Source organism: Belonocnema kinseyi, chromosome 4 (genome assembly GCF_010883055.1).
Source record: "Belonocnema kinseyi isolate 2016_QV_RU_SX_M_011 chromosome 4, B_treatae_v1, whole genome shotgun sequence".
Taxonomy (NCBI): domain Eukaryota; kingdom Metazoa; phylum Arthropoda; class Insecta; order Hymenoptera; family Cynipidae; genus Belonocnema; species Belonocnema kinseyi.
The window spans coordinates 106,328,744-106,343,001 of record NC_046660.1 but is presented as its reverse complement, the minus strand read 5'-3'; the positions used below and the strand labels follow the sequence as shown (position 1 = coordinate 106,343,001).

The window sequence follows — 14,258 nt, the reverse complement described above, 5'->3', positions numbered from 1 at the left end:
TGTCAATTTTTCTGGTAAACTTACAGAAATTTTCGGTAAATTTCAAGATATTTTGGGCTTTGGAAAATTTTGGGGTTTTGGCAAAAATTGGCTAATTTCAATAGTTTTTGTTTGAAACGTTTTTTTGTTCTATCACAAGCGTAAGGAAAAAACGTTTTACACCAAACCTATTGAAATTATTCAATCTTGCACTCCAAATACAGATTTGATACAAGACAGGAATAGGCCCTACACTTATCTAAAAATATGTAATTCTATTATTGATGGATTGAAATGAGGCAATTCAATTTTGAGATTAGATCCTGGTTTTAATACCCTTAAAGTCAATAATGAAATAATTTTTTATAAATATAGTAAGATGTACAAAACTGACATACTTCAGATCATGTAAAAGATCATGATGTTGAGCAGATCCTTTATTCCATTATAAAGATTTGCCGACTTTTCGACAGTCAATTGTTCTCCTCATCAGGAAAAAAACATCAATCCAATGTCAATGAAATTGTATAAGTCTTTAAATTTAAGAAAAAGTCAGAATTATTGATTATTAATTCATGTTTTTATCACTCTCATCTGAATTAGTTCTGTAATGCTGATGTTATTATTTTGTTTAAATAACACATTTAAAATAAAAAAGATCACAATAAAATAATTCAAATTTTAAAAAAGGTTAAAAATACTTTTAAATTTAAATTTGAAAGAGGAAACAGAACATACAATTTCATTGACAATGGATTGATGTTTTTTCCTGATGAGGAGAGCAATTGACCCTCGAAACGTCGGCAAATTTTTATAATGGGATAAAGGATCTTATCAACATCATGGTCTTTTACTTCGTCTGAAGTATGTCAGTTTTGTGCATCTTACTATATTTATAATTAACGATTTACTCAGACGCATAAGATCGCTATTTTTCCGTCTATTTATTGAAATAATTGCTAATACTTGCATCGAAAATATTTAAATTTATATCTATAATATTTGCATTTTAAGCTGAATTGGAAATATTTTGTATGTAAAATTGCTTGATCATTTAAATTTCAAATAATATTAATCGGGAACCTAAATGTAGATTATTGTTTCTCTACGTCATTAATTTAGGCATACAGATTTCAAAATCCACTGCACAACAAAGAATTGTCTTATTTATGCAAGAAAATCGTCGAACCTTATTAGGAATCTAGATCCACATTTGGTTCCTATGACTTTGTGCCTAATTTTGATGGCTTTGAAGTTAAAATTATTCAACGTAGGAACTGTAGAAGTTTATAAGTTGAATGTTCAATAAAAAATGTAAACTGTTAAGACAGGTTTCCATTTGAAGTATACAAATCTTTCTTTTATAGAGGAACAAAAACATACTCTAGTAAAAAAGATAATACTTGTAATACCGTTTGTGTTGTAAGATCCCGAGTGAGATGACCAGAATACTCGTGGTAATCTGCACTCGGAGGTGGTGGTAAAAATTCATCAAAATCCACCTGGTCGATAGAGTCCCTTCCAAAAAAATACCTTTTTTGATGTCTTTCACACAAAAATCCACCATGTCCATGATTTGGTAAACTACCATGTTGTAGATGATTTTCCAAATGATAAACCCCCTAAAATACACGTAATATAAAAATGTATAAACTTCGAAATGCAGTATATTTTATTTACAGTATAGCCGTTTATAACAGTAATACGTACAAAATTTTAATATTTATAATTTATTATTTTCAAAAGGAAACGGTGTTTTACGAACCGCGTAATTTTTACGCCTCGAGTTCTCGCACATCAGTTCTCGCTGGTGCCAGGAAATGTAAAGAAAAATGGCAGAAGTGCCAGCTACTTCTGTAGTGACAAAACCGCTTACATAGAGCAAAAAAGAGTAGCCATATCTGTAGGTGAAGGGTGGCCCCTGAAATCAACAAATTATTCTATTGGAATTGGTTTTTCATAAGACCAAATACATTTTAAAGTCAAAATTTATTAATTTTGGAAATTATGTTTTAAATTAAAATAAGGTGAAGACCACAGTAAGTTATATGCGACCAGTGAGTGACAGCCTGAATTAATTTCTTTATTTATTAAACAGTTTAGTTAAAATCAAAATGTAAATTAAGGCTTAGAAAAATCAGCATGTTTCAACCTTAAATTTCTTATAAATATGTCCAGGAAATAAATTTTAAAATTAGTGTATTACAGGTGTCACTAACGTTTTCACTCGTATGAAGCACACAAAACATCATTGATGATTACTAAGCAATGCAGACATTGCTGTCATCATGCTTTTAATTTTAAAAAACAACTACTTGTTTACCAGTCACTAACCCAGTCTTACCCAGTCACTTACCCAGTCACTAACTGGGATCTTCACCTTACTAATGTTGTCAGCGTCTTCGGTTTGGAATAGATTTAATCAGAGAGTAATGATAAGTCAGAGAATAAATTACAAGGAAATAAGAGACTGAAGAAAAGATTTCATCATTGCATCAGATATGATTTTCTCGATTATATGAGTTTCAATTAAAAATTTGCTGACCTGAAAAGAAGATCTTGATCTGAGTTTGCTACCCACTTCAGCCTTGAACACGGATATGTACATTACCATGCCGACAAGCATCAACAGACCTGAAAAGTATGAAAAGAATTTTTCAGAGCGGAGATTTTATGGCTCTCTTATTAAACAGATATGTGCCTTCTATGTGGGTTGTTGGCTAACTTTCATTCATCATTTGAATATTTATATATTGTGCCAGCACTTTAAAGAAAATTAAAGGAGTCCTCGGAGATTGAAATTGTATGTGCTTTTCTTTATATTCATCTTTATTAGCAGTCAGTTTAGCATGGACAATGTCAAGTTTAATACTTTACAATTTTGTTCGATTTTATTCCTTTCAGAGCCTAAAACTGTATTCAACTTAAAACACTTTGTGCAGTTTTGAATGCAAAAAAGTCAATTTTTTCGTGCACGTGTTTTATTTTGAACCCAAAAGAAAGAAAGAAATAGAAAATTCAAGCTGCGAATCGGACTTTTCTTTAACATCCTTAATGAATAATAAGTATCTTTAATAAGAAGTATGCTGAATTTATATGCTTGCAAAATGATAAATGCCTGCATAATTTTTACAATACAAAATTATTATTTCTGGGCATATATGGGCATTATATAATTAAGAAGAACTCAGGTTATAAATTCAGCAAAAAATTTTCCTGAACGAAAAAACTGTTTTCTTGGATATAATTTAAAATTTGGTTCAATAAAATAATTTCTGGTCAATTCAACAAATTATTTAACTGACCCAATGATACATTATTGTTAAATACACCTAATAATCCATCTACCAAAAGATTTATTTAAAGCGACCAAAAATTGCAGCTCATTTCAACTAAATATTTTGTTGACCATACAATCACTATGTTCTATGGTTCTTTTTCTTCTTCTTTATTCATAATGTGTTCCCTAAGGGTTCACATGACTTCCATTCCTTACCATCTCTCCGCTTATATCTATATTTTTTTACAATCTTATTCTTTCTATATATACAATTATTTACAACTATTTACATAAAGTCATATCTAGTTCCTTATCTCTATTTCCTGCGATAGCGCAGTTTAGGACTTATTAGCAAACGAGTGCGTGAGTGAACGAAAGCGAGAATGCAAGCGAGAGAGAGAGAGAGAGAGAGCATGAGAACGAAAACGCATCTTAGTCTACTTATACTATTACATAAACATTACTTACAATCTTTATGCTTCTAATCTAAGCGATTTCCGTTTCCTTTTTCTTTCACGTTTTTGTAACTTCATTTGCCTTTTTTCAAGCGCATTCTCTCATTCTCTTTCATTCGCTCCTCTAGCACCCTGCAACTCCTTCATCCATTCTTCTCCTAATCCATCCTCCCCTAGAATCTTAACCACATTCCCTTTCCAGCTTCCATTATCTTCAATTTCTCTTCTAGATCCTTCCCATACATGCTCCCATGTTTCTTCCTCCCATTCCCATATTCTACACTTTTTGTTCTCTTCTTTTTCCCAGCACATTCCCTCCCTTACCTCGTTTCCCAATCTAAATCTTGCAATGCTGGTCTACCATCTCCCTCCCCATCCCTTTTATAAATACTTTGGCACTTCAGTCCCGTCTTCTATTTCTCTATCATTGAAGAACTCCCGCCTTTCTTCTTCCCATCTCGTTAATTCGATCGCCCGCCCTCTCCTCTTTTCTACCTCCATCAAATACTTTTTCGCTAACTCCCCCCTCCCTTTTCCCTCCCTCAGCTTCGTCTCAAATTTCCATGCCCTCTTTCCCGTTCTAATACTTAACTCATCCCTTTGCGCTTCTTCTCTCACCATATATCCTGGCGTCCTCCAGTCTGCTCCTAGTGTCCACCTTGTATACCTTTCTTGTAAACTCTCAATATCTTTCCTTTCTTTCTAACCCCATATCTCTGCTCCATAACCTAATACCAGCCATACCAGCGTATCAAATAACCACATTCTCCTTACACCATTACACCATTAAGCCATTTCCCTTTCGGGGTAGGCGTGACTTGCTTGGTGAGAAAATGAGTAATGTGAGGAACGGATTTAAAATTTTTAGATCGAACCAGAATTCTCGTGGTATTTATTTAAATAACACGTTTGTTCCGTAACACTGCTCCGACCCAGGCTGCTGATCAATCTCTCTAGCAATCACCCCAAGTAAAGATCCTCACAAAGTTAACTATTTGCCGCCATACTTTTCTGTCCTGGTATACTTATCTAGCTTCTTATACATCCATTCATTTTGTCATGCAGGCTCTCGTGTTTCGGTGGCTTCTTATGTCTCTTCTAACTTGGCTTTTATTTACACAATCTAACCATTCTTTCAGCGGTCTGCTTCTGGGCACGCTGCCATTTACTTTATTTTGATACACTTGATTCGTTAGTCATTCATTTGGCATTCCCTTAATATGCCCGAACCATCTTAACCGATTTCTTTCCTAAGTATCTATTAGCGTCTTTTCTGCATCACATTCTTTGAGAATTATCTCGTTTCTCACAATGTCCATCAGAGTTTTCCCACATATTATGTGCAAGTATCTCATGTCAATTGCATTAATTTTACTCTTATCTTTTTTTTGAAGATTTTTTACAATCTTATTCTTTCTATATATACAATTATTTACAACTATTTACATAAAGTCATATCTAGTTCCTTATCTCTATTTCCTGCGATAGCGCAGTTTAGGACTTATTAGCAAATTAATAAGTTTGTAGAGTAGAGTCACCGTAGAGTAGAGTCGGTACAAATATAGAATTGTGTTTTGCCATTTTAGCTTTATTTAAAGTATTTCTACTTCGTCCCGTGTCTAGTAAATAAGCTACCAAGGTATACAAACTTATCAACTTCTTCAATTCTCTCATTATTTCATAAAATATTGGATAGTGTTTTCTCACTCTTTCCTTCGAACACCTTAGTTGTTGTTTTATTTGCATTTATTTTGAGGCCCATGCTCTTCATGCTTGCATTCAGTTTATTCAACATTTTTTGCAAGTCTTCGATTGACTCTGCCATAATAACCTTATCATCTGCGAATGCTAACCCACGTACCATTACTGTTTCGAGATCCACACCTTCTTCGTCGAAAAGAGCCATTCTTAAACACTTGTCCATTAATAATATAAATAACCATGAAGACATAACGCATCCTTGTCTAACTTTTTGAATAATACCGAAACAATCACTCAATTTCCCATTTATCTTTACACTCGCTTGGCTACCCGTGTATATTGTTTTTATAGCTTGTAGAAGCCATCCATTGACTCCATACTCTTTCAGGACTTCCTAAAGTTGACTTCTATCTACCTTGTCAAAACTTTTTCTAGGTCAACAAATGCACAGAAAAATTTTTTTCCTACTCTCAAATTTTTCTCTGTGATTTTCCTTAAGCTAAATATTTGATCCGTACATGACCTTCCTTAAATAAACCTAGTTTGGACTTCCCAAATCTTTTCTTCTGTTATTTTCATCACCCTACGAATAAGTATTTTTGAGTATATTTTATTTACAGTACTCAATCAGTTTAACCCTCTGTAATTATTGCAGTCGCTTTTATCTCCTTTTCTTCTGTATATTAGTCTTTAATCCGCAACAACAAAGTCAATTATACTGTGGCTATTTCCTTTAGACCAGGTGTACACGTTGATCATTTTATGCCTAAACTAAGTATTTGTAATAAACAGACCCCTTTATAAGTATAGACCAACTAATTTATCTCCGTTATAGTTTGTTCTTGGATCCCCAAAATTACCTAGTACTCTTTCTGAATCCTGATTTTGGATGCCCACCCATCCGTTCATATCTCCTAGCAGAATTATTTTTTCCCCATGTACGCCAGTGGACCATTAAAAATAGAATTGAAGGCAATCGAACTTTTTTAATATTATATAATTCGTGAGAATTGTATTATAAAAATAACTAAAACTAAAATAAACGCGGTATGAAGCAAGTTGATACTGGTTTTTGTAATTCGACTGCGAAAAATTTGAGTTATGAAATATTTTGCTTTTTTCAGCTGCATTTTTTTTCTCCTTGCAAGATATTCATCTCCAAAAATGAACGAAACCTCCAAAGGAATTAATTTTAAAGTACAAGTTTAATTATTTCAGCATCATAGAAGGTTGGAGGAAACCGTCAAATTCTTAAATGTCTGATTATAAATAAACCTTATGAGGCAGGTTATAATTAAAAAATTTAAAACCTTGCGATTGTAATAACGCTTCGATAGTAATGAACAATGGTTGTGTTCTAATATTTAAAAAATAATATTTTCCAATTTAAGTCAATTTAATTAAAAATTTTAGAATTTGAGTTCTTCTCAGTTCTAAAATTCACATAAATGTGTATATTTTTGCACCTTTGCACTTTAAAACTCAAAATTCAAAATAAGAATAAAAGTAATTTATTAAATTAATGTGACAAGTAAGTTTCGAATATATTGATAATCATAATAATGACATATTTATGATCTCTAGACGTATTCTTATTGAAATATCTTACGTCGTTAAGGGGGAGGGGGGGCAACAATGAATGCAGTTAATTAATTTTTTTATTTTCAACCCTGATTCTTTTTAAGTAATATTTTTCTTTCTAGTCCTAAAACATCAAATTTTATTAGTAAAAAGATTAATATTTTTACATTTAAAGCATATTAATGTCGAAAAAATTAAAAATAGTAAAAAAGTTGAAAGTGGTCCACATATCAGAAAAATATTGAAAACGCATCAAAAAGTTAGTCTCCAAAGTCATCTCGCCAGACTCTAGATACCAACATAGAGTTCCGGTCTTTCGGAGTGCAAAGTTTGTTCAAATCCTCTGATATAGTTGATGCTTTGATACAATTGTCTGCCTTCCGGCTCACTCACCGGAAACTATGAAAACCACGCCGGCGACGAAAACGCAGAGCCTGGGTTTTGGACGAGTAACGTGTGTGGCGAAGTAGCAAACTTCAGCAATCACCAATAACAGTGTCGCCGCAAAGAAGAACATAGCTGACTTTGTTACAGCGTCTGTAAAAAAAATCAAGAAAAATAAAGAGAAAATAAAAGAACATTTTTGCAAGCATAGTGGCCTTGAGCTTTTGTGAAAGATTCTTCTTAGAAAATGCTTCGCGAAACCGGAGGTAATATTAAACGAATATTAAAAGAAGTAGAAAATTGCAAGGAATATTGTCAGCAAGCTAGAAAGGAAAAAGGCTTATTTTACAGCTTCTTGTAAGATATACGAGCTTCTTTATTAATACAAGTGAGAGAGCTTCCTGCTCAGTTCAATAGCCCATAAGTGGAACCTTTATTGAAATAGAAGATGAGACGTTATTTTTGTTTTTCTCCACTACGTGATATCTGAAAGAAAATATTCTTCCAGTTTTCAAATAAAAAATCCGGATTTTAATATTTTTGAAAACTATTAAGTGCCCAGTAGTGAAATTTTAGGATTAGGATTAGACTATACTGTCCAGGGTTTTTAAAATAAAAAATTGGAATTAATTAATAATAATACCTGCAAAAGAAGTCAGTGTTTCAAAAAAATAAATATGTGAGAAAATTAATCTTAAAATACCACATCACTAATATTTGAATAGTTATAAAGTGTATCTTGCCACTCTTTAGGGTCTCTGCATGAATTACATTTCTTGTTAAGAATTCATCTTTTTTTAAATGTTATTATCGCCCTCACAGCAATGGATGTCGGCGACATATCCCATTTATCTACCACAATATCTAAAGCATATCGTAGGGACATCACGAATAATATCCTACGGGGCGGAAATCTCGATATCCCTGGAATGTCCCAAAGATATCTCAGAATATGCTGAGGATATCCCATTAAGGTCTCAATTTTTTTAATATGGGATATCTTAATGTCCATAAATCGGGACATCCTTAGAATGTTATTGCGATGTCCAATGTTTAAAATGCAATATATGCCAAGTATGTCTCCAAGATATCCTAATTATTTAATCTTTTATACTCTTTAAAATTCATATCTGTACCTTTTGCAAATAATTTATACTCAGTTTCCTTTAAATAAACAAAATCATTATTTCTAAAAAAATGTTGTCCCCGGAGTTACAAAGAATCGAAGATCTTTGCGCCGCCTTTATAAGTTTGCAGTCTTGTCTTCTCCAAGTCTTGTGACTTGTTGACCGTATACGATTATTTTACTGTATTTGAAACATCGTTTCAAGTGTCAGAATGATCAGATGATTGTTTAATCTGTGTTTAAATGTACAGAACATTTTATAGACATGCATTTATTCTGCTTTACTATATATGTGTGTAGATTTAAGTGTAAGATGATGATGTTTGTAAACATAACCTCCAATCACAAATCTTGTTTTCTAATTAAGATTAATAAAAATTTTGCAAATTCATTAAAAGAGGTAAAAAAATTAAAGTATATCAATTTCAATTAATTCTTTCATGCAAGCTGAAAGTTTAAAAAGATTAGAAGTGTCAGCTCTTGCTGCTTTTTCTACATTAAAGTAAACTTAATCTCAAACGTTTGAAATAAATTCCTAATATACGAAGTACTAATGTATATATGTAACATTATCATTATATACGCAATAAAATAAGTATTACATGTAAGGTATACATTGAAAACTTCCTAAGAGCAATAAAATTGGTTTTCTTATTTATGTTTTTATTTCTTGAATGAAAACCCACTAGTAATGTATTGGAATATCTTATTATAATATTGAGACATTTGTTGGACATTTTACTATAATATTGGGATATCCTGTAGATATTCAGTTCGAATATCGTCATGACATTACCTGGGATATACCACGGATATCTTGGGACATTTATAATACATTTTTCAAGATATCTCATATCCTGAAGCGATATCCTAGGGATATGCCAGAGATATCATTTTGTTGTGAGGGTGGTGTATAATGTTATTATTTTATTGAAAATTCAACAATTTTCTTATAATTGATCTTTTTTCGTTAAACATTCAACTATTTTCTTCTCTCTAAATCTGAATCAATGAAATTTTACTGATTCAAATAGCTAGAAATGGGTCAGTGACTATCAGTGAAAGCTCACATATTCATTCAGTGAAATAACCAGTTTTGAGGGTTGGCAGCACTGCACCATGTCAATTTAGCAATCATAAGAAAATAATAGTTTAGTACATTTAATCAAGGAATCATAGTAAAAACTTTAAACCCGCATACATATAATCAAATATTAAAAAAGGTGAAAAGTTCCAATGCTTTTAAATCACAAACGACCTCCCATATTACTTTAATTTCAAGATTGGGCAGGCGTATACAAACCCATTAAGTAAGTACTTTCTATACGAGTTAGAGTATATTTATCCTGCAGTTAATTCAGCAGACTTACAGCTCGAAGTTTAAAAAAATTATTTCATTAAGGAATTCTTCTTGCTACTAAAGTAAAAGAGTAATAACAACGCTTAAATCAAAAATTTAGAGATTATGCTTTACATAATTTACTCTGATGATACTGAACTGATTAATGAATAAGTCCGAAATCACTGATTAATCAGTGAAATGTCTAACTACTATTTCAATCAGTGAAATTTTCACTGATTCATATTTAGAAAGTTAAAAGCATATCTTTTTAGCTTAAAAATGCAACCATTTTATTGGCATTTTTTTCCTCTTATGATTTGAAAATTCATCTATTTTTATGAATATAAGATATTTTTTAGTTAAAAATGTTGTTTAAGAATTTGGTACAAAACTCAACTATTCGTTTTCTTGGTTCAAAACTAATTTTTTGAATAAAAAATTGAAATAGTTCAATTTTGGTTACAAATTCCTCTTTTGTGGTTAAAAATTGAACTATTTTCTTGAAATCTCATTATTTTGTTGGAAATTAATCTTTTTTTTTGTAGAAAACAAATTTTTTTATGTCAAAAATGCTACTTTATGGTTGAAAATTAATCTTTCTAGTCGAGGCTTTAAGTATTTTGTTGTAAATTTTTTATTTTTTTGAAAATTGTTGCTGTTGGATTGAAAATTGAACTGTTTCATAGAAAGCTCGTCTTTTGGCTTGAAAATTCAACATTTGTGATGAAAATTTTTTTCTGTATTGACTGAAAAATGTTTCTTGGTGGAAAATTCAACATTTGTTAAAAATTCGTCTTTTTTATTTCAAAATTGATCTCTTCTAGTACAAATCTCATCCTCTTTAGTTATACCTGCAACTGTCTATTTGAAAATTAATCTGTATTTTTGGATGATTCAACGATTTTGTGAAAAATTCGTTTTGTTTTGTTGTGTTTAATTCAAGTGGCTTTTCTTTAAAAATAAAAATTATTTCTGGATTAAAATAGCAACAATTATAGATTTTACGTTGGAAATTAATCTTTTTTGGTTGAACATTTCAATACTTGGTTGCAGGCTAAACTACTTTGGTAATTCGTAAGGTAAATGTGCCATTCTTCGTCAATTCATGGGTTGTCGGCAGATGGGCAGTATTTTACAAATAGTAAGCTGTTGTGTTCTTCGTTTTCAGCAAAAATGTTTTTTCCTAAACGCTATTGCCGATCACTCGCACATTGAAGTGCCGATAACTGAAGCAGCCAGATTTCTGACTTGCCGACAACCCATGCATTCTCGTATTTATAACTTCGACCTTCTTATAATATTCATTCTAATAGGATATGTTACAAGTAATAAGTAATTTACCTTCCTAAAGGTACGCTTCATTCGATAAACCCCATTTCTTAAGCGTTAAATATGTTTAATATCATTTTTTGAGCATTTGAAATCTGAAATGCGCCTTAAGCTTCCGATAACTGACACACTTACCTTATAATATGTTTGGATGGCCCATAAATAAATTCATGAAATAAATTTAGACGACATACATCACGTCAGGTAGTGGATAGGGGGGGGGGGGAATCTTAAGGACCTTAACCAAGGCGGGTTCAAAATTTCAGGGAAAAACTTTACGTAATTTATGCATGGCCCTTTACGTATATTCATTTTAAAACCTCACATAAATTGAACAATATTTCTCTTTTAGGAACATACATTTATATGTAGATTCGCCACAATTAAGGAAGACATAAAGCTGGCAACTTGAGTAGGGCAACGAAATGTGTACACGGAAAAATGTAATGGCTTAAAATTATAACTTGTTTCTTAAGAGGCCCTGTCTAGATTGACTATTCTCTATCGAGGCCCTGAAGTGGCAATCTATCTAGGGCGCAAGCGAAAGCGTCACGCTCAACTAGCGAGGTAATCAGTAGGCAACCCAATGAGGGCCTATTAATAGGATCTTTATAGAATCTAGATAATCCCTCAAACGCTGAGAAAAAAATACTTCTGAATCAATGAAATATTGTTTTGAAGCATCAAGCAGTGTTTTCGGGTTCGGTCAAACACATATGCTATTATTCAAAAGCATATGCTATTGTTTCTTATTTTGCTGTTTCAAATAAAATATTATTAAATTATTAAAAAGTTGATCATGATTTAAATTGTGAAGTGCGACGCTATGCTTGTAATAGGCGTATAAGTTGAACGCCTAATCCCTATAGCTACGATCCCACGCTGAGTCCGATATCATAAATGCTTGACGGCATTCATCCGATACTTTAGAAATGACGAAAAAAGGGGTTTCAAGCTCGATTTGTTATATATGATTTTTAAACGTACTTACATAATTTCAAATTAAATCGATCTTTACAAAAAAATTCCTTTCAAATTTTTAAGGAACCACATGTTGGATTATCCGTTTTACCTGTCGAGGGCTTTACATGGACCCCTCGAGAAAATAATTAATTGATAGAAATTATTTTTCAAGTATATCTTTACGAATAAAGCTTTTTATCTAGTTTAATTAAAAAATATAGTGCTAAAAAATAAGTATATAAATAATTTAAGTCAAGTAGCACACGACAATATCCTGTTGAGGGCCAGTAGAGGGGAAGCCTAGATTCTTCCAGCTAGAAAATCTGGCTGCGGCCTCATAAGAGCCAATATTTAGTTTCGGCATAAAGAGGCAATTTCTACCCGGGTTTAGGCGATTATTTGAAGAATCTTGGACAGAGAGAAAAGTCTTCAAATGTTTCAATGACTTTAAAGAAATAATAGAAAACTATTTATGAAATTTCGAATAAAGTCGACTAATATTTAAAAACTGAGTCGCAGAAAAAAAGTCGAGTAATTTTTATGTAAAAGTATTTTATGAACTAAGCTATCTTCTCTAAGAAATACTCTAAAGGTTACCAATATTTGAAAGAGTTTCTCTAGAGTATACATGACAGTCGAGGAATTTGAAAGAGATAGGATTTAAAACATAATTTTGTACATTACAGTATAAAGTTGATCAGATTTTATACTATTCCAAACGAAGTTTTACATTTCTTGCTAAAGATAATTTAATAGACGAGAAATCAAAGAACTGAGGCACCTCAGCTTATAGAACTTCGTCGGCAGTCGCAGAAAACGAGAGGTAATGCGCACCAGTGTTCACGCAGATCGTGGAAGTTTGCGAGATGGTCCAGAATTTTTTCTTATTCACACAAATCTCGTTATAAATAGTTGGTGAATTTAAAACTATTTGCAAAAAAGGTTAGAGTGCTTCTTTGTCGAACATTTGCACGCATACAAAGTGTTTGACGAAAATTGTTATAAGTATTGTATTTTAGACTGTAAAAGACCTTTCTTCTGGTGTAATCATCACCAGCAGAAACAAACTACGTGATGGATATTGGTAAATACCAAAAAATGGATGATATTTTAAAGAGGATGAAAAAAATAATAATATTCTAAATAAATTTCAATTTCTTGTCAAATAAATTTCATTGTGGAGACGGTAAATTCTGAGGGTTTTCATTTTAAATGTCTACTTTTTTAAATTTCGAAACTTCTGATCTTTTACATTTACAAACTAAATTATAATTTAATTTTATAGGCAGCAGATTTAAAATTCATATATTTCTAATTTTACGTACTTAGAAATGAATGAAAAGTTTAGAATGTACCATCTCTTCAATGGACTTAACATTTTTTAAATTTGTTACTTGAAAAACGTACAAATTTGAGAAGCCTAAAAGTTTATAAGTTGAAAAAATTAGAAATCTTGAATAGAATATATTAGGACTATCTATATTTAACAATTAATTTGATAAAATTCATGAAACTGTTCATAAAATTGCCTAGTTTTTTACTTTCCTAGGCTCGAATTTTATGAGCATTCAACTTTGATGGACTGAAGATTGGAAATCTTTTTACTTTCAAAGCTCATAATTTAAATAAGGAATTTCAAAGCTTACTAAATGTGACAAATTTATTCAGCAAAAAAACAAACAATAAAATTATTCATTTTAAAATATTAATGCTTTTCAACGGATTTTTGTCAAAAGTCTGGGTTGTTTGGAAAGTAATTGCACTTTTCTTGTAGATATGCCTTTAGCCGTGTTTCCCTATATTAAACACTAATTTGAACCACGAGATCATTTCATATGGCTGAAGTTTGTGGAAAAAGGATGGTCAATATATAACTGAATAGAGTGTATTCCATATATCAATCAACCGAGCTCAATTTGCTCTTTAAAAAAAACGAAATTAGTTTCCGAACAAACCAATCGTTTAATAAATATTCATAATAATAATTTCAATAGCATAATAGATATTATTTTGATAATCAGACTGTTTAACAGACGAACAATTTTTAAGAAAAATAGTTTAGGGTGCAAAATTACATTTTTTATTGAGCTTATTTTCATATTGTTTAATGTAAAAAAT

The 14,258-nt window shown here is 31.5% G+C and overlaps 1 protein-coding gene across 1 annotated transcript in view; it reads right to left on the bottom strand.

Annotated features, from left to right (window-relative positions):
* The window catches only part of LOC117171242 (voltage-dependent calcium channel gamma-5 subunit), a 154,890-nt gene that overhangs the window by 9,043 nt on the left and 131,589 nt on the right, over positions 1-14,258 (bottom strand). Inside the window, exons 6-9 of the mRNA XM_033358355.1 lie at positions 7,390-7,533; positions 2,525-2,613; positions 1,745-1,900; positions 1,392-1,601 (exon numbers count right to left, since the gene is read on the bottom strand). Of these exons, the coding sequence (XP_033214246.1) occupies positions 1,392-1,601; positions 1,745-1,900; positions 2,525-2,613; positions 7,390-7,533 (599 nt within the window). The remainder of the gene's footprint in view (positions 1-1,391; positions 1,602-1,744; positions 1,901-2,524; positions 2,614-7,389; positions 7,534-14,258) is intronic.